This window comes from Cygnus atratus, chromosome 3 (genome assembly GCF_013377495.2).
Source record: "Cygnus atratus isolate AKBS03 ecotype Queensland, Australia chromosome 3, CAtr_DNAZoo_HiC_assembly, whole genome shotgun sequence".
Lineage (NCBI taxonomy): Eukaryota > Metazoa > Chordata > Aves > Anseriformes > Anatidae > Cygnus > Cygnus atratus.
The window spans coordinates 6,439,761-6,460,486 of record NC_066364.1 but is presented as its reverse complement, the minus strand read 5'-3'; the positions used below and the strand labels follow the sequence as shown (position 1 = coordinate 6,460,486).

Sequence of the window (20,726 nt, the reverse complement as noted above, 5' to 3'; positions counted from 1 at the left end):
GTGGTGTCTTCTCCCCTTTCCGATCTTGTGGTGCTTTGGATGGGCCACCCCGTGCCTGGGTCGCTTTCCTGGCACGTTGGGCCCAGTGGTAAAAGGGCAAGCACACGTCCCAGCTCTCAGCTGATCCTTGGCTTCTCCCCATCCCCATTCCCTTGGCACGTTCTCCATTCCTGACTCAGTGATTGATGGAGGGAGCATCACCTGCTCTCCTCAACTCCTCTCCTTCTGCTTCCCACCTACCCCTTGCTAGGAAAATCTCAAAAGAAGACTTTTTTAATCTCTGCCCTTCCACCTCTTTTCTGTTTCTCTCCCTCCTTATCTTCCCAGTGACTCAGGCGTGTGTCTGATTATCTTTCGTTCTGTCCTTTTTTCCCTCACCCCTTCTGTTTCTGCAAGGCTGAGTCATCCCCCGCCCGTTGGCAGCACCTCAATTTCAGGTTCTTGGCCTGAAATCCTGACCACTGGCTTCCTTCCCCAGCCCTTTTCCTTTGCTGGAGCGAGGAAGGTTATCCTTAGCGGCTGTGTCACAGATGGGCGCAGCTCCCTGTGCTGGGGGATACTGGGGAATCTTTTGCTTCTTGGTGTTTTCTGTTCTTTTGGTGGAAAACTTGCTATCTGCTTTTCAATGAGAGTTAAAGATGAACTGTTAGGGCCTTAAATGGGGACTCATAAAAGTCAATGATAAATGAATGGTGGCATGAACGTGAGCATCGAGTGGCTGTGGTCTCCCCAGCAGGTTCTACCTCCGCACAGCCACCATGGCAGAACCGACCCCCTTATGCTGAAGACAGGACTAAGGAGTAACTAAACATCCCTTCACGGGTTAACCTTTAGAAAAGCACTTTTAACAAGGGGACCCAAGCGAAGAGCAGATTGGAAAGAAAAGATTTGAGGGTTTTAAGAGAGATCAGTCCTTGATGACAGTCATCCTTGGGAGCTTAAGTACAAAGCAGGGAAGGCTTTGAGCAGGGCGTCCTGTTATGTACTCTGCTCTCCTTCCTGCTGATTAACAGGCCTACATTTTGTTTGCTTTCATTAATGCATTTACAGAACCAATAAGGCCGTGATGGAATTAGCTTTGTGCCTTCTCTTCTGTTTGTGCTTTTTATCAGTTTCCTTTTAACTCTTTTGAATTCCCAGGGTGCCATTTCTTGCGATTTTTTTCCCCTTTGCAATAAGTTCCAACATCTTTTTTCCAGTAAGGCCCGCACTTCTTTGTCCGTAAAATCGATGGTACCAAAAGCGTGGACCCTGGGCTATGGTTAATGATCTGCAGCAGGGTTGCAGAACCTATTAAATATCTTAATTTGTGCATGCTTCAGGGAATACCAAGGTTCAGCGTTTCAGCTGTGGTTCATTGGCCAAAAGGGGCTGGTTGCTACTAACCCATAGTCTGTTTTTTTTTTCCTTTTTTTTTTTTTTTCCCCTCTCAAGATCTTAATTACCAGTTCCCTTGGGTTGGTTGAATTTCTCATTGTTTCTTTCCTTTTCTTGGAGTGATGAATGCTGTCATCCCAGAGCAGGGGTTGAGTTTGTACAGCTCGGGAAGAGATCCAATGCAGGAGCAAACCAGCTGCTTTGGGCAGAACCAGCTGTGGCTCCTGACCTGGTGGTTCAGAAGCTTCCTGCAATGCCTGCACTACATCTGCTCCCTTTGGGCAGGGCTCTGTGTTTGTTCACCCAGGATGAGTCAGGTTAAAGAAGCCATGCAGATAAGATAAGGTGATACGTGGTGAGCAATGAGGCTGTGTGAGACCATTCAGGTGTAACCCCACCTTTGCAGATCCTGTCATCCTTTTGGGGGACGGTGTAATTCCTGGGTCACCCTTTGCTTCCCAGGACACGTCTCCTCTGTCATCCTTGAACAGCTGAATTCAGCTAGTGCATCAAATTTGTAACGTGTTTGCTAAGTTCGCTCCCCGTCTTGGGAAACGAGGTGATGTAACTGCAGAAACAGCACTTGGTTAATGATCTGGCCTGGTATCTGATCGGCCCCTCCAATCTGGAGGTGAATTCCCCATTTCTCAGGGCTCCTGGTGGGGTTTTGCACAACCCTCCCAGCGGTCACGCTGGTGCCTGCTTGTCCAGGTGGCCTCGTGGCTTGCTCCTGCCATCACATGTCCTCAGCTGAACTTTTTGTTGCAAAGGCAGAACGAGCACAAACCAATTAATGCTTTGTCTTGCTTTAAGGGCAGCTTGGACGTTGCCTAAATCGCGTTGTGTTTAGCTGGATCTGCCCTGCTCGTTAGTTCCTCTTTGGTGGTGCTCCACTGTGCCAGATATGTAACTCTTTTTTCTCCACGGCGGTGTAGAAATCCCTTTTTTTTTTTGGTGTTGAAAGATCTAGCTCTTAAGACTTCATTTACTTGAAATGAGAGGAATCATAGTAAAACAGAATTGACCTTTTATTTTATTTTTTTTAAACAGCTGGCCGTGCAGCCAAGGTACACTGCAGAGCTGAAGCACCATGGCTTAGCTTTCTGCTGCTCAAGCAGTCCTTGTACCCAAACCATGCTTTGCAGGCTGCCTCCTTAAGCAAAATTTCAGACAAGGGTCAACATAGCCTAAAATGAGCTTAAGACCATAGCAGAGAGGAAATCCCTGTGACCTCCGCACCTGTACAGGAGCGGGGTTGCTCCAGCAGGGTGTCGGGGCATTTATTGCCTACGTAAGAGTTGCGCACGGACTCCCCCCTGCTTCCTCCTAGTTTTCCAGCTCCTCCCTCGTAATCCCTTCAGTAAACAGCTTTAACCTTTGAAAGGGAAGACGTGCTCGGATGTTGGTGCCCCAGCCCTGGCACGGAGGAGCCGTGCCTGGGCAGGTGCAGCCCGGTGGTGCTGGAGGGATCAGGATGACCAACCTCGAGGGTTTTGCCCTTTTTTTTTTTTTTTTTTTTTTTTTTGGAAGATTTTAGTGTTGATCCCTTTCAGCTTGGTGTAGCATGGTCAGGGCAGCACTAGCAGTGCTCAGTGGTGGAACAGAGGCATCTCGCTTGGGCTGGGCTTCTTCCCGAGCGAAGAGGATTTGGGGGTGGGAGTGTGATTTTTATCTTTATTAATATTTTTTTGCAAGAGTCTTTTTGTAATAATATTGTAACTAACTCATCCGCACGCAGGATCTGCAGTGTTAAATTATTTCTGCCCATGTCGTTGCTGCTTTGACAGACCTCAGTGGAGCAGTGGCTTAAATCCCATTCCTGATGGCACTCAGTACCGACTTGCTGAAATATTTGCGATGCGCTTGCGATCCTCGACAGCGGTTGTTATTGGGGGCATTTCGCTTGTCTTTATCCTCCCATGAGCAGGTGTCTACTGCCCAAGCTCCCCCTGGTCATAATATGTGCCTTAAATAACAGCATACACCTAAAATTAGAGGTGGCTTGGGAGGCTGGTGTTAAAACAAGAGCCGTGCCCTCAGCATGGACACGTTCCAGCTAAGGCGGCAAATGCCAGCGATTCTCACCGGGTGAAATGGCTCAGAGGTCTGGGAAGAGCTTGCAGTGCCTACTGGCCTGAGCTAGCACCGCCAGCATGTCCCCACGTCTGTCTCCACCGTGGGGGCTTTTTTGGCTCTCCCCAGAGCCCCCAGGTCTCACTTCATGGGATCTAAATGAGGACCAGTACCGATGGTGCAGTTGGATCTCCGGCTGCTTCACCTGGCTCATTTCTTCTGCCCCGCAGGTGGGAAGGGGAAGGGCATTTTGCCCACCAATTCCAAAGAAAGTGGTGGTTAATTGTTAGCGTGGGTACAGGGAAGTGGTTTTAACCTGGTGTGACTTTCTTTTGGAAGACCGAGAGCAGCCCTGCCCTGCCTACTGGAAACCTTTTCTTCCAGACAGTCCCTTTGTTTTAGCACATCCCCGTTCCCTTTCTTCGGCTGCTTCCGAAGGTGAGGAACTGAATGAGCAGAGCCCTTCTAGTAAAAACAGAGAATTGAATTTTTGTAAAAAATAGAGAATTGAAGCCTGGCTCTTGCAATCTCTGGGGTTTCCAAGAATTACATCAGTCTGCACTGAACATGAGGATGGGTTTGAAATAATCTTTCAGAAATTCATGGTAGTGTTGCCTTTGACTTCCACCTCTTGAGTAGCAGCGGGTGAAAGGCAAGGAGTGAAATGAGCTGCGTAAAAAGTGGTCTTTTGGGGTAAAACCTCCTGTGTATAGCAGAAGCTGCCTGAAATGCTGTGCTGAGAGGCAAGGAGGGGATTTGGTGGTTTTTTTTTTTTTTTTTTTTTTTGGAGCTGAAAGACTGAAGAGCAGATCTTGGCAGCGCTGGCCTGGCAGGAGATGCCACTTGCCTTTTTTTTTTTTTTTCTTTCTTCTTCAAGTCTGGTAATTGCACATTATTGCAGTGGGTGGCGAGACCAAAGCCAGGAAGCCTCTGGTTAAATAATCAAGAGAAATAAGCCGTGCTGCAGAGCTGTTTGCAGCAGGGCTGGGGCTGGGGCTTGGCTGCAGGTAGAAGAGCCCTTACTGGAAACGGCTCTGGGTCGAGGCCCCGTCTGAAAGCAGAGCGGGGAGCAGAGAGGTGATGCTGGGGAGGCGAGGAGCACTGGGATTTGGGGTCTTGGCTTTCGGGATGCTCTGCTGCCAGCAGACCGGGGACCCCATCGCTTCTCCTTTTGCACACCTGCAGAGCCTGGGGAGAGGTGGAAGAATTCAATCAGTCTCACGCTGTGGCGACCTCAAGGGCCACAGCAAGGGGCGGGATGACCAGCAGCATCTCCCAGGGGCAGATGTGCCTGTTGCTGCCAACAATTTATTGATCGAGGAGCAGCTCTGTGCCTGGGTGCAAACCCTAACGTGCCTCTGGCAGGGCTGAGGGATTAATGTCTGTCTGCCTGCCAAAACAAACAGGCAGGAGGGTTTTTTTTTTGTTTTTTAAAGCTGTCCTTCCTCTGGTATCTGCAGGTATCTGGCCCTTGAATGTTATCCTGTCCTCCTCGAAATGAGACCCAGAGAAAGGGAGCTTGAGAAATGGGTAGGGCAGGGATGAGCCAGGCACCCGGAGGGTGTTGTGGGTACTGCTGAGCTGTAAAACGTTGGAAATGGTTGCCCAGGGAGGTGGTGGAGTCACCCTGGGGGTGTTCAAAAGTTGGACGTGGTGCTTAGGGACATGGTTTAGTGGGTGACATTGGTGGTAGGGGGATGGTTGGAGCAGATGATCTTGGAGGGCTTTTCCAACCTGAATGATTCTATGAAATACAAATGAAATGAAATGAAAACACCGTGGGGATGCTCGCTCGTTGGGGTGCTCAGAGCCCTGCACGTCCTGCCCCCATGAAGGCTGGATGCGCTGTGTCAGGGTGGGATAAAGCAGCCCTTTAACTCCATCAACACAGCTCTGCCATGGGAGCTTCGCGGTGATATCCCATGAGTTAGAATCACCATGTTCCTCAAACCGCTCAGCTTTTCGACTTCGCTCAGGTTTGCCCCCAAACTGACCTTTTTGGGGCTGACCACAGCTTGGTGGTGAAAGGGAGCCGACGAAAACACAAATGAGAGAGAGCGACCACTGTTCTGCTTAGAGGGAAACCTAATCAGGGGCGGGTTTATTATGTCTTGCTCCTGAGTCTTATTGCATTAGCAGGCCAGGAGACTGGTGCTCGGTCACTTCTAATGCGTGCTGCTACACCAGGCATCTGTCCGCCGTGTGCGCAGGGCTGCCCCGGAAGATGGTCCATTTGCTTCAAAATCTGCTGAAAAAAAGTCATCAAAAAAACCAGCAACAAAAAAAGGTCAAAATTCCTGGACAGTTTAATAAGGAGTATGAGGAATTAAGATTTGTGCCTGCCCATTAAGGCATGGCTGAGTGTTAATGGCACAGAAATTCAGCTTTTCTTGCAGAAAAACCACACTTGAGACTTTTTTTTTTTTTTTTTTTTTTTTTCAGAAAACCTTGCACCAGCTTCTGTGTGGGGAGAGCTGTGATTTCTCACCTCCATAAGGCCATAGCGCATAACTTGTTGAGTAATGAGGCAGACTTTCCCTGCTTGCCAGGGCTTCATCCGAGGGGGAAAAAAAAATAAAAAAAAATCAGCAGGTGAATTTAATCCTCAGGCTGGCATCTGCGTGTCTGGGTATTTATGACTCTGGCTGCAGCAGTGTGCTTGCTCAGGGTTACCCGCCTCTCCGAGGGAGTTATAATGACTAATTCTGCAAAAGCTGTTTAAAATGTAATAATTACGTGGAATGCTTACACTGACCATTCCCTTTTTAACTAAAGGAAGAGCAGCTCTGCCTGGCCGGGTTTCTCTGCAGCATCCCAAGCAGATGGAGGTCGAGAGGGGACATTCAGGGAGACCTTGCCATGGAGGTGGGCAGGTTGTGCAGGTCCCAGGGGCTCAGGACCAAGGCTAGTGCTGGTTCCAGAGGCGTGATAGAGAGCCGTAATGCTCCTGCCCAGCGCTGACCGTCAGGTCCCAGGTCTGAACATGTCCATAACCTCCCACAGATGATCACAAGCCTTCCTCGACCGTCTTGGTGGAGTTATTTTCCAGAGAGGGTGTGGGAAGTGTTTGTCGGGAGTCCGTTTCCTGCCCTGCAAGATTTTTGGTTTGGGGAAAAAAAAATAAAAAAGAAAAAATAGAATACGGTTAGTGGTTTGTTGTCCAAACGGTGCTCGCTGAGGATGTGAATCACTGGCTCCTGGGAGGATCTGATACCAGCACCGACCATGGGAAAAACCAGCACATTGCTCAGAAGTCCTCATAAGAGTCCTTTCCTCCTGTCTTGGTCACATGCACATTTTCCAAAACTTATTTATGATTGGGATTTGTGGTGGGAGGATTGATCTTCCAGTAACTCCCCCTGTTTCGGGGAGGGTGGTGAAATTTCCTCATTTTGGGAAGATCTTCGCATCAATCCGGGTTCGGGGATTTCAAAGCCTGAGCTGCGGACAGCTGGGATTTGGATGTGCTGTCTCCTGGCTGAGTTGTAGGCTCTCGGCGTATTTTTGGAGGTAAAAATAGGCTGCTGGGGCTGTGTTCCGCATGAGTCAGGAAGATATTTGGAGGAGGTAGGTGGGATGAGCTCAGGAGCAGAGCTGGGCTAGCAGCGATGCGAAGCTTTTATCTGAGCATTGGGCTGCATCACCGCCGTTCTCCTGCCTGGTTTGCGCACGTTTTGGCTCTGCTGCCTGCCCGTGATGCTCCTCCATCCTCAAGATTTGTGCAAATGTCAAAATCTGTTGGCCTGATACAGGGTTCATCGCTCCACGTGCCGCCGTGTGCTCAAAAAACCAGCGGGTGGAGGAGAAGGTGGTGCAAGGGCAGTCCTTGCCATGTGGGGCTTTCTTTGTCTTGCCACCGTCACCTTTCTGGTAGAGAAGAGATGAATTTTTCAAGGGCTTCCTTACAGAAGGGCTGAGTTATGTTGATGATCAAGCTGTTAGCCTGCTTGTTGGGTAGGTAGAGCCGTTAATATTGCCCACAGAGCTGCGTCAGTAGACAGGTGCTGGGGACCCCAGCTCAGGTTGGTACAGGGATGCTACAGGGGTTGGGGAGGACTGGTGGGCTCCGTCCCTGCAGGTGGTGGAGGATCTCCTTACCTTCCCTCCCATGCCGTGTAAGAACACAGCTGATGCGTTAACCCCTTCTCCTTCATTACTAGAGGGACATCAGAAGGGCTTGGGAGGGCTCTGTAGACCTGAGCATGAGATTTCCCCTTACAGGCAGCAGCTTCTCAGCCAACACTCTTCCGAAGGATACCAAATCACACTTGCCTTGAGCTCCGAAAATGAAAATGATGGCAGCTTTTTGTTCATGAGAGGGTGGGGAGGGGAAGGAACAGAAGTTTCGCTGTGGTTAGCTTGTGGTTAGGCTTCTCCGTGTGCTGTTGGGCGGATGGGTGCAGCCTTCTGGCACGGTAGCCCTTCAACTCCACTGGAATTTGTTGGCAGATGTCAGCCAGCGATGGCAGGAACGTGGTCTCTTGAAGGCTTCTTGCATGCTCTGAGGTTGAACAGTCGTGGAAGAACTCGGTTTGTTCCCAACCTGGAAACAGCTGGGCCACAGGAGATGAGTGATATGTGTCCAAAAGAAGCTCAAGATTGCTACGAAAGCATGTGAAAGTCCCGTGTGCTTTTTTGGCCATCTTGGTGGCTTTCATGAACGGCGGCAGCCGAACTGTAAACCACAGAGAGGCATGAGATGTGCAGAGGAGATGGAAACGCAGGGGGAAAAACGTTGAATCTGATTCAAAATAAGCAACTGAAAGTCAGGTCATGTGGGCGAAACAGCATTTATCATAGAATCACAGAATGGTTTGGGTTGGAAGGGACCTTAAAGGCCATCTAGTTCCAACCCTCTGTCATAGGCAGGGATGCCACCCACTGGATCAGGTTGCCCAGGGCCCCGTCCAACCTGGCCTTGAACACCTCCAGGGATGGGGCACCCACAGCTTCTCTGGGCAACCTGTTTTTTTTTTAATGGTTTATTTTATTTTATGGTTTATTTTTTTTGTTTTTGTTTTTTTTTCATTTCTGTGAAAGACTGGGTAGAGGTGAGCTGGAGACAGGATGCGGAGCTGCTACAGCAGTTCCTGCACACGTATGCACACCCTCGGGCATGGTGTTTACCTGTACACTTGTTGACCTCAGTCGTGGGCCATATCCTGCTGGGCTGGAGCTGCACAGCCAGACCTGGCAGAGGACGAGTGAGCCCCTGGACAGGTCTGAGCTGTCTTGGAGGCTTCCTCCAGGCTGTCATGCTGGGTGCCTGGTGGCTGTGATCAAGCCACCACCATTCTACCCACACCCCAACATTTCCTTTGGGCTCATGGAGGTGCCATCCTGTGCCAACACACTTGTGGCAATCCCAAAGGGACTTCAGATGAGCCATCCCTTTGCCAGGATCCTTTACTTTTGCACTGCAGCTCTCTTCTAGGGTGCGATACCCTTGTAGTTTCCTGGCAGACAGATTAAACACCGTGTTTAAATGGTGTTAATTGATTTCTACAGCAAATCTGCTTTTGTCTTAACACTAAAAAATAACTAATAAGATCGACTATCTTTGAAAAGCTTTGCCTTAGGTAGCAAGTCGGGGTGGTTGTGACCTTAAAATATTGGGTGTTTCTATGGAGAGGCCCACCATGATGTTTGGATGGGTCAACAGGACGTGTCTGGATGTCCTGGCCCCAAGCTTCCTGAGATGTGACCACAGGGCCTCCTGCAGGAGGGAGGGCTCCTCAGGCTGTTCTCCGTTATCCACAAGCTCAGAACAGCTCTAGTATGGTGTCCATGTGGTTGTGACCATAGGGAGCATGAAACGGGTGGGTTAAAGCTCTGTCCTTTCCAAGCTCAACCGTTTTACTTGGGATTACTCAGCCTCCAGCCTCAGCACGTGGATGAGCGTGGTGGGAGAAGGTCCACGTGGTCAGCAGGTGGGGAAGACCTGAGGTTTCTTGGGCCATGCTCCTGGTAGGACAGGAGAGAACAGATTTCATGCAGGTGAAATGAGAATCATGTGCTGCACCCTGGTGGGCACCATCCCATCCCACCCCACCAGGAAACGCCGGCCCTATTAGTGCTCCACGGAATGACTCTGTAAGGGTCCTGGAAATATGGAAATAGTAGGACTGTAAGCTTATTAGAAGCATTAACTTTTTATTTTAGTTTTGAACAACTGAATTAAGTTACTGTAAATGGCTGGAACAGTAATAGTTGGCAGCGTGCGGCAGCAACTTGTCATGTACTGGATTTAATCTTATTTTTCATAACAGAGGGAGTAAATGGTTTTCTAACTGACTCAAGCCAAATCTGTGCTCAAGTCTGTCTCTTCCATATCTCTTCGGGGTTTTGTTTGCACAATATTGTAGTGGATGTAGCGAGCATATGGGGCTTAAATTCATTTAATAGTTGCAAGAAAATGAGTTTAAGGTTCTTACAGTATTAAGGTAGAAATTTCCAAATTCATTTTTAATGGAACATTTGTTCTCTAAAGGTTATTACACGCCATTAAGTTCGCCGCCGCACGATGCGTTCTGGTGCCCTGGGATATCACTGCCAGGAGATATAAACATGTTTGTGGGGCCACTTTATTGAACTGGGAGATTAAATACACCAAACTGGAAAATGTCAGGAGGCACGTTTCTGCTTGGTGCTGTAAATCTCGTTCGGGAACATCCGGACAAGATGCCGCGTAAAACCGGTGCAAATCAAGTTTCGGCCGGCTGAAAACTTTTCTCCCCGCCGCAGCTGCCATAAAGGCTGGGATTTATCAGTGCAGAGTGCGTAGGCGGGAGCAGGTGATACAGGGTTCTTTCCTTTCCTGGGAAGTCTCGGTGCACTGCACGGGTTGTAAAACAGCAATTGCATTTTAATGCTACCTACCGTCGGGCAGCGTGCGGCAGGGACCCTACACGAGCAGCACCAGCCCTGCTCGTCCCTTTTTGCATTCCCACCTGTATCCTGGTGCACAAGTTTTGCAGAGCTTTCCCTACCCTCATATTCCAGCTAAACTCTTCTTTTTTCCCCTGGGTTCACTGACGAAATTGAGTTGCCTTGCTGCTTTTATCCCAGAAGCTGTTGCATTCGCTGATTTAAAGGATCCAACCCCAAACCCCACTTTGCTTTCATGCTGCTTCCCAGCCCCGCTCCGTAACGCCCGAAGGCACAGGGCTTGGTTGCTGGCACCGTTTGGGGTGCGTGCGGCTGTTGTGCCATACAGATGGCTTGCAGGCATGCACAGGCACCGAGGGCAAGGAATTTGGGATTTTCCGGGAAGCACGCAGGTGACCTGTGTCGACTTGAACGGAGGGCGGCCGGCTCCTTGCCTCCCGCAGCCGCTCACGCAACAAGACCAGACCAAAAGCCTGCTACTGCTGCTGGCGGCCGCGTGCTGAGATTTTATGGGTAATAACATTTTTTTATGTGCCTCGGATAATTAGCCCCATCATAAAACACAATAGCACGTTGGCAGCCCTTTTTTTGTTCTTTAATGCTGGGGAACATTGCTTTTGTCTTGGGTTTATTTTGAATAACGACAAAGGCTTTCTCCCCTTTCCCCTCTATTTTTTTTTTTCTATTATTTTTTCCTTCCCTCTCCCCCAAACCTACCCCAGCTGGGCTGGTGGGCTGAGGTTTTGTGTGAGGAGAAAGCCCAGCAGTCACACAGCTACAATGAAAAAATTACACGTGTATTTTGGAAACCACCTTCCAGCAGCACGTTGGGGCAAACCCTGCCAGGGGCAGGAAGAGGAAAAGCAGAGCCAGGGCTGCAGCCCCTGTCCCATCACCAGGTCTCGCTCATAAATCTGGGGAAGGAAGGGATTGGGATTGTGGTGGGAGGAGGGCAGAGATTTGTAAAAGTCTGGCTTTTGGGGTTTTTGCTGCAGAGGGGGTTGAATGCCGGTTTCAGATACTCTGCGCGCAGCAGGGAGGTGGCTGCTGGAAAATGCCACATGCTCATCTAGCTTGAAAGTAACAACTGGTATCTTGATATGGCAGGTGTTGATAAGCCTGCTTTAACAGAGAGAAGAGGGAGTTTGGTCAAAAATATCTATATCAGGCTATATAATGTATATTTAGCTATATAATATATATTTAGCTATATCAGGGCTGAGACCTGAGGGTGAGCTTTGGAGGTTTGGGGCTAAACTGCTTTAAAAATTGCTAATTTTTACTCCAGCAGGAAAGACCCTGGCTCTAGCTTCCCCCTAGAAGTTCTAGCTTCTAGTATTCCCCTAGGCAGCTGTTTCTGCTGACGGAGATGTTGTGTCTGTAGCTGGAAGGGGAAGTGGTGTGCGTAGCCGTGGAGGAGCGCTGGCTCGTGGGGGTTCCTGAGGTGTGGTAACTTTGTGGAAAAAGTGAGCTGCTTCTTGCAGATCTTCGAAGCCGCCCCCCTGCGGGGCTGTTCTGAACAGGGTGGTGTTCAGCTGGGTGAAAGCAGACCGCACGAGCTCTTAGGGCAGAGGAAGGGCTTTATTTGAAGGTTTAATGCCTGACTGCTGAGGCAAGGAGTGCCGTTTGCATTGCTCCCGAAGCTAAAGGGAGGAAATTCTCCCAGTCTTGAACTGATGTGTCTCAGGAGCTTTTCTGGGGAAAATCCTAATCTTCTTGCTGTTTAAAGGGACTAGAAAAACAAGAGTTATGAGGAGCGACTGAGGGTATTGGGGTTTAGTCTGGGGAAGAGGCTGAGAGGAGACCTCGTGGCTCTCTACAGCTACCTGAGGAGGCTGCAGCAAGGAGGGTGTCGGTCTCCTTTCTCAGGTGACAAGTGATAGGATGTGAGGAAACAGCCTCAGGTTGTGCCAGGGGAGGTTTAGATTGGATGTTAGGAAGAATTTCTTCATGGAGAGGGTGCTCAGGCCTTGGAAAAGGCTGCCCAGGGAGGTGGTGTAGTCACCATCCCTGGGGGTGTTCAAAGAGAGGTTGGATGTGGTGCTTAGGGACATGGTTTAGTGGGTGACATTGGTGGTGGTGGGGTGGTTGGACCAGGTGATCTTGGAGGGCTTTTCCAACCTTCATGATTCTGTGATTTGATGATTCTATGATTTGATGATTCTGTGAAATGTGTTTGAACATGTTATGGGTGCTGCTTGTCTGCAAAGCTCCATGCACCCCAGGCTCATAAGCCTTTAAGAGCCTTCCCTCTTGCTAAGGTCTTAAAATAATACTATTTAAAAAAAAAAAATTATTAATTATTAATTATTAATTTATTGTTTAAAGTGAGGATTTTTTTTAATTATTATTAAACAAAAAGGAAAGTGTGCCTGTTTAGGGTAGGGACGGGAAAACCTTTGACAGAGCTTCGGTGTGCAACATTTTAAGTCTCTGAGCCTCCCAGCCCCCACCATGCCTCACCTGTGGCTCTTGTACCCCGCAGGCATTGACATCCTGAAGCTGGTGGCAGCCCAGGTGGGGAGCCAGTGGAAGGACATCTACCAGTTCCTGTGCAACGCCAGCGAGCGCGAGGTGGCCGCCTTCTCCAACGGCTACGCGGCTGACCATGAGCGCGCCTACGCCGCCTTGCAGCACTGGACCATTCGCGGGCCCGAGGCCAGCCTGGCCCAGCTCATCAGCGCCCTCCGCCAGCACCGCCGCAACGACGTGGTGGAGAAGATCAGAGGCCTGATGGAGGACACCACGCCGGTAATGCCAGGCTGGGCTTTGCACTGGCTTCTCCTATGCGTTGTGTGCCTTGGTTTGCTGTGGTGGGTGCTTGGGACTCAGCTGTGGTCTCTAGCTTAGCTGAAAGCCAAGTAGCTGGGCTTCTGTTTCTCCTTGGGGCTCCTCAAGGGCTTATGTTTAAGCCCTGTGTTGCTTTTGAGCAGAGCTTTGTCAAGCTTTTGAGCAAGCTTTCTCTAAGTTTTGACCAGCTTTCGAGTCGCGAGTGTTGTGGTTTGCATGTGTCTTTGAAGGTCATCAGGAGTTGGTTTGTGTGTATCTTTGAAGGCCACCTGGAGGACCTGGTACTTGAGTCCTTATGCTGGGGAGGCAGCATCCCCCTTTAGGCTCACTCATAAAGGCCATTACTGAATCCCCAGGACTTTGTGAGAAGAGCCAGGCATCCTCTAGCTCTAAATGTTGCCGCTGTGGAGCACAGGGTTGCTTCCTCCATGGCGGTGACTGGTGGCATGGAGACAGCCATGTCCCCTGTAGGGTTGAAGGGTCCACATGTGCTGTCCTCCAGAACTGTTGCCTTTCTGCAGCAGCTCTGGCATTAAAACAGCCTTTCCCATAATTTTGGAGAATAAATAATGGCTGTAGAATATCCTGTAGCAGGGTCCTGGCTGGGTGTGTGGTTTTGGGAGCGCAGATCAGCCACCAATCTAGGTGTCCTTTTCAGGTTGCTTTGGCTACCTCCTGCCCTAGCTCTTGGTGTGCCTTTTGTTTTGTTTTGTTTTGGCTGTAATTCAGTGGTCTTTTGGAGGAGTTCCTGGAGGTGGTAGATGGGACTTCTCAACGTGGAAGCCAATGGGACAGTACATAGATGGAGGTGGGGAGGTCAATGCAGGGCTCTTTACCCCAAACCAGTTCGTGAAACACCTCCCACTGGTCTTGGAAGTGATTTCTACCCAAAAGGAAGCGGGTGGCTTCCTACAAACCTCTGCATGCAGCTTGTAGGGATCAGGCAAGGGACTTTCGTGGTTGTACATAGCGAAGGTTGTGGGGCAGGGGGTTCCTAAATCTCCTTGCTGGGTGGGGTAGGGCCATCCCCAGGTTCCGCCTCTGAGTGGTACTCTGGTCCCTTTGTGCACCCTGCATGACTTCGTGTAGCACAGCTATGTTCTGAATGTCTTGGCCTCTCAGAACCACAGCATGAAACCAGTTTCTATGCATTAGTGGAAGTCCTTGGTTTGCGTTGAGTTCATCAGCAAAGTGCTTCATAATTTGTCTTATTCCTTCTTACTCCAGTATGTTGCACTCTCCGTTTGCTACCATGCTCCAAGTTTTTTGGTGGGCTTTTTTGCTTGTTTTTTACATAAAAGTGAAAGCTTGAGACAAAATTGTAGGTAGGAAATCAGGCAGAGGAAAAAAAAAAAACACAACTTGTTGTCTTAGAAGTCTCTGGTACATGTGGATAAAGTTTCCAGCCTGTGCAATGTGCCAGGAGGACACGTTGTCCTTTTGGTCTCCTCGGGCAGGTAGTAAACTCTGTTCTCCTGGTTACTGTTTTGAGTGTTACAGTAAAGTGCTGGGCTAGGACATCAGATAAAACCTGGGGTTGGTTTGTCAGCACAATATCTAATTAACAGACCTAGATTGTGCAGCGTTCAATGCTCTTGAACATTGCTCTGTTTTGGCCAGGATTATCAGGTACTTGTTCTCAAACAACAAAAAAGAAATTAAAAAAGAGGGTGTTAACTTTGGGAACTGGCTTTATAGGGTGACCCACTGAGACCCTGGACTTCTGATGACTGAGGAACTTGCTAAGACGTGTGCCCATTTATCTGAAAATCCAGCGAGCGGATGTTTCGGAGAATAAGCAAACCCTGATCTTGTAGATACTTGCACACAGGCTTTCTGGATCTTGTGCCTGTCAGGCAAGGTGCTTGGAAACTTGGGCTGAAAAAATAATCAGCCTCCCAGGAGGAAACCCTACAGAATCGCTGTTGTGGCTGAGCAGGTAGAAGGCACTGGGGAGTTGATGCTCACCACGTGGAGATGCTGCAGGGCCACTCGGGGGTGTTTTGGTGAGCAGCTGAAAGCTTTGTCTATTAGTGTATGACTGTGTATGAGATACTTTAAGTGCTCGATTTCCTTTTTTAAAGAATCTCAGTAGACACAAAACCTTCAGCTTCTTGCTGAGAGGAAAACACGCATGTTTTCTGCTTTGCCTGTAGTGCCTATAAGGAAAGTGAGATTTTTTTTTCTGCCTATTTTAACAAATTCACCCAAGCTGGCACTTTCTCTTCTCCCATCTATCCTTTGGTGTTTGTTTTTTTTTGGATGAGTCTGTAATGATCAACCGTACCCGTGGCTGTTCCTGAAGGCTGGTGGTTGTGCTGCAGCAGGGCGTGGGATGCTGAAGCCTAGCAGCGCCCTGGGGCATGGATCCTGCAAGGTATTACCTGCTGTAACCCGTTTCCTTGAGTCAGATTCTGCAGGCTGGGCATGCTGAAAGCCCCAGGGGCTGCTCCATCCCCGTGGGACACAGGGAGAGAGGCAGAAAGCTGTGGGAAGCGTCTTGTGCAAGGGAGCCCCCAAGGCCTGGAGCCTCAAGCCCACAGCTGAGCTGCATTGTGGCAGTCCTGGCCGGGGCAGCCTGTTGCTAAACGCTGGGAGCAGACACTGAGGTTTTGTTTGGGTTTGTTTTTAATTGCTCTGGTATGAAAGCCTTTAATTAGCACTAATCTGTTTGGCTCTCAACGAGTTGTCTGTCCAAACGCAGCCCGGGTCGAGGCGGTTTCTCTCTGCACCCAACTGGTTTGATCCGAAGGAGTTGTGGCAGAAGTCAGTTCTGCGTTATATCCCTCCAGCAACAAGCCATGCAGGAGCAGTCTTGCCAAAAAAAAGAAAATAAAAATAAAATAAAAAGAGCTTTTTATGTTGTGGAGGGAGTGAGGGCTCCCATAAGCAATGCAATAATGCACATGGCAGCTAATGGGGCGATGCGGTGCCAGCAGTGTGCACGCAGAAGTGAACAGCAAATATGTGCCGATATGGGGAAATGCTTGGAAATCCCCCTTTCCTGCAGAAAAAGTGGGAGATTTTTTTTAAATGACATAGCTCTCAGACAGCAAATCAGTACCCTAAATCCAGCCTTCCTTCGCAATCCCATTCTCTGTTGCATCCTTGTCCCAGATCCTGTATCCAGCCTCCATCTTCAGCCTGTGCAACCTACAGAAGCAGAGCTGCTCTCTTGTAGTGCCCCATACCCACAGGAGCCTCTGGGGCTCCAAAATATAAATATTTCCAACTGCTGATAACGTAGGAAAAGGGAATTAATGCAAGCCTCTGGAGCATTGTGGGATGTGGCATGAAGACTTTCCTTTGCGTAAAGAGCTCCGCTGAACACTTGGCGGCTTTTTTAGCAACAAAAGATTATACTGGTTTTACACTACACTGCGTGAATTTAGGTTAAAACTGGATTAGCCCCCTGAATCACTTTACAAGTTTTTGCAGCAGTCGCTGATCCAGAAAATAAGGAAGAGCACGGTGGCTGTGAGAAGGTGTTTGGGGCATGTTGAGCTCGTACGGCTCCTGTTTAGTACGAGCGATGAATGCTTTCTTTTTCCAGCTCATAGGGAAGGCTTTGCAAAATCTCTGCCCTTCCAGGCATGCTTGCTGGGGCAGATGGGTGGCTGCAAGGGCAGCGTGCGAGCCCAGGCACACCCCAGGTTAGCGATGCTGATGGAGCAGAAAAAGGGAGGCGAAGGGCAGGGAAGAGGATGAATTCACTGCAGCCCCTGCAGATTGCAGTTTGGGGGTTAGAAGTGGAAAAGTTGAATGTGGCATGGACGCTGAGCGGGATTTTGGGGGATAAGAGCATTTTCGGGTGGCTGCTGAGTGGCGACCGTAAGCCATGCTGTGTTTGCTACCGTGAGCATGGCTCCAAGCTCTTTGCATTTATGGCTTTGCTGGCTCCCCAGATCTTTTGGGGAGCTGATAGAGGGAAGCAGGCAGCCTTGCATGGGGCATTCAGCAGCAAAGAAATAAGGTAATAAGGAAGACATGGAGGGGCTTGAAAACAGAGAGGAGGACTGTAGCCCTGAGCCCAGTGAAATTTAGGTCCATTACTAATTTGCCATTGCAGATAATCCTGTGAATCAGCACATATGGCAGAGGAAAAGCCGGGTGTTGGCACTGTGCGACATTAAGCCGTGCATTTTTGGGGGTCGCAGGGCAGAAGGATGTGAAAGCCCTGGGTGAGGCAGTGGCAGCACTTTTGGGGGCCTTTTCTTCCTCTTTTGCAGGCCAAAACCTCGGGGTCAGGAGGCTGGCGCAACAATGTTTGCATCCAGCCCCGGCTTCGGGTGGTTTCAGGCTCCTGTGGATTTGCTTCGTTTCCTCTTTTGTCAAAGCAGAACTGGGCTGGGGCCAGTAATTTGACTGTGTTGGCACAAAGCTGCAGTATGAAGTGGCCAGAAGCCAGGGGGAGTAGGGCTGGTTGGGTTTGCAGTGGTGGCAGGACTGGGCATCGCCGGTTTTTGGCGGGTTTGCTCTAAACCCTGGGTCAGTTCTCAGTGAACCGAGGCTGGGTTTGAACCAGGCTGGAGAACTCGAGATAAGCACAAGTATAACTTCGTAGCAGATGCAGCTGTATTTGAGGTTTCGTGGCTTTTGTAGCCCCATCTCCTTTTGGTTTGCAGTGTATTGGGCTCAGGAGCATGAGGAGAAACTGGAAGATGGTGGGGTCAGAGAAAGAAAACAAAGGAGACAGTGACTTCTTCGGCCCATAGTTGAGTTTATAAGCTCTTTATCCAGCTCTTTATCCAGATGGTGGTCTTGTGAGGGTGTCCTGTAGTGTTTAGGTTTAAGGGCTTCTGCAAACTGGTATTTCTCCTCCTGTTTCCTCCACGGTGAGGCCTACAGCCCGGGCCTGGTGTCTGCCCGGTGTCATCTGTCGGCTGGCAAGCCGGGAAGCCGTGACCTCAACTCTAAATTTATCCCCTCCGGGATGACACGTGGCCACCTGACCCGATCACCCCACCGTCTCCCTCTGCGGAGGTTTCCCCTCCTTGGGAGTTGTGCTTGTTTTCTAAAAGCAGCGGCTGTTTCATCTTTGTTTGTGTCAGGCAGGAAAAACCCGACCTGACCCCAGCACGGGCAGCAGCTGCTGCGGGCTCTGTGCCCAGAGCCGGGCCGACCCAACCCCAAACGCGGCTTTTTGGGGCTTGGGGTTTGGCCGAGAAGGAGCAGTTCCTGGCTCCCGGCAGCGTTTGAGGCTTGGTCCTCCCACGGTTGAGGCTGCCGAGCTCCTGAGGCCGGTGGCACTCGGAGGTGGCGATGGCGAGCCCTAGAGGAGCCGCCTGGAGCGAGCAAACACAAACGCGTTCCTCCTCCTCAGCATTTCTTCTACAGATCGGATCAGCAGCTTGATAACCAGCTTGCAAGGGTTGTTTTGAGCTGATGCAGTCCCAGCTTGAGACCTGCCGGTGCTCAGGCTGGGTGGTTTGGGGTCTGGGCTGCTTTTTGTGTCCCCAGGGCTTTCATAACCGGGTGGTTGCCTACTCGCTAGGAGGTATTACCTCAGGGGGATTTTGATTTGATTTGATTTTTAAAATAAAAATAGCAGAGTGGTTGCAGTTCATTTTTCCTAGCTGATCTTTTATTGCGGTGCAGTAAAATGAAGGCAAACATTTTTTAGCCAGAAAATGGGACCAAGCAGTTCAAGCAGAGCCACCAGGAACAGCGGGATCACTGTGCCAGCGCCGGGCAGTTCCATAAATGTTACATAAAATGAATGCAAGGCCAGGCTTACGCCTTCCTTCTGCTTCTATCCTCCTCCTCCCTCCCCAAAAGGCATTCGGGAACAGCCTGCAGAAATCCTCCCCTGCATAGAGCATCCTCCCAGCCAGTTCGAGATCCAAGGGGATGCTGCAGCGTGTTTGAGCCGCATCCTAAAGAGCTCTGAGCATACAGGAGCCTTCAGGATTTTTTTTTTTGGCATTGCAAACTTTTTGCTGCAGTGCTAAAAAAAAAAAAAATTGACTCAGCATCCCGGCAGGATGGACCCGCGCTTGGTTGCAGGAGGTTGCTGATGCGTCAAAGCCACGCTTGGTTTTTTGCTAAAAGCCATCAGCTTCTCGCCACGCCTCGCGGGCCCGCGCATCTAACGGCTTTGTCTGTCTGTCTGTTTGTGCAGGTGCAAATGCAGCCTCAGTGGCAAATGCAGGACTGCTCTAACGGGGATGGAAAGGTGAGAAATACAGTCGCTCTGGAAGGGCAAAAGTACTGCAGAGGGTTTTTTAATTTTTTCTTTTTTCCAGCCCGAGCAGGGGCACGGCTGCTGTGGTTTCGCTTGAAATAGGAATTGCGGCGCTGGTTTCAAGCAGATGAGTCACAGGCTATGAATGTTTTTTTTTACACCTATTCCACAGGCTTCACCTCAGAGCAACCTTTTACTTTCCCTGCCCTTTCAAAGCCCTCATTCCCACTTGCTTTCCTCCCGCGGTTTAAATATTAACGCTCATCTGAGCATCCTGTTTGCTTTGCCTAATAAGCTGACGAACGCTCAGCTATTCGCAAGGGTTCAGGCTCCGAGGACGCCTACAGTCAAATAACCCCGTGTGATTTTTTTTTTTTTTCTAGCGTGCTTTAGCAGCTGTTTAATTAAACTCCAAATAACTCGCACGCTTCTGGGAAGTGTTCTCCCCTCTGCTGGGAAGGCAGGGCTGGGGCGGGCGGTTTCTCCGTGCCTTCCATTTCAGGGGTCCTGGGCAACCGGGTCCGGTTTGGAAATCAGGGCTCAGGTTCGCAGCCGGATGCTAAATGGGGTTGCATGGGGGAGAAACAAACCCTGTTTGGTTTTATAGGGGAAACAGGAGCGCACCACAGCTTGGAGGGCAGCCAGGCGCTGCTTCTCCCCCGCTGGTGGCAGCGGGCTGCAGCTCGTTGGCGCGCTGCTTCGGGGAGGGAGTCTGAGAGCAGAATGCAGGCTCTTTTAATTAAAAATTAAAGCTGACTTTTATTTATAATGCGCCTATTGCGTAACGCGCTGAGCCAGAACAATTCCTCCCTGTTTATTTTCAATGGGGGGAAAAGGGGAAAGAAAGGAAAAAAAAGAAAACAACCACACAACCCTTTTTACTCCTCCACAAACAGGCTGAAATGTTAATTTGATGTGAGCTAACGGGCGTCTTGGTGGACATGTGATTTGTGGGCGGCGAATTCCTTGACACAGATGAGGAACGTGCGGGCACATCCGTGCCTCTGCTGCTGGATCTGTCCCTCCCCAGCACGGAGGTTGCTCCGCAATGCCCTGCCTCTTGTCCAAATTTTGCTTTTTTGAAATCTCTGGGCAGCAGGTGAAGGGATGCAGGGAGGAATGGCCAGCTCTGGCCTCTGCAGGAGGAGAATTCTGGTCTTTGGCAGGTCAAGCAAGGAAATGGGGTCTGGGATGATGTTAAATAATCCGGGGTCCTCAGAGCAGCAGGGGCAGAGCTGCTGGCCAGGGACGTGAGGACACAGCCCCGAGCCTCTCCTGCTTGCAGTGATTGGAAACCAAAAATGGTGTGCTTGAGGCTCCCCACCCCAAGGGGATGCTGAGATGCTGAGACCATCAAATGTTGGCTGCTGAAGCACGGGAAGAGGGATGTGAGGTGCAGGCTGAGTTGGAGGGT

General features: G+C 50.0%; 1 protein-coding gene across 5 annotated transcripts in view; it reads left to right on the top strand.

Annotated features, from left to right (window-relative positions):
- TNFRSF21 (TNF receptor superfamily member 21) overlaps positions 1-20,726 on the top strand; it is a 31,599-nt gene that overhangs the window by 7,555 nt on the left and 3,318 nt on the right. For 2 of the 5 annotated variants that reach the window (XM_050709926.1, XM_035560133.2), the window contains exons 4-5: positions 12,824-13,089; positions 19,250-19,303. In XM_050709926.1, the coding sequence (XP_050565883.1) occupies positions 12,824-13,089; positions 19,250-19,303 (320 nt within the window). Of the gene's footprint in view, positions 1-12,823; positions 13,090-19,249; positions 19,304-19,373; positions 20,031-20,726 lie in introns of those variants that run through there. The other 3 variants (XM_050709927.1, XM_035560134.2, XM_050709928.1) reach the window with 2 other exon arrangements.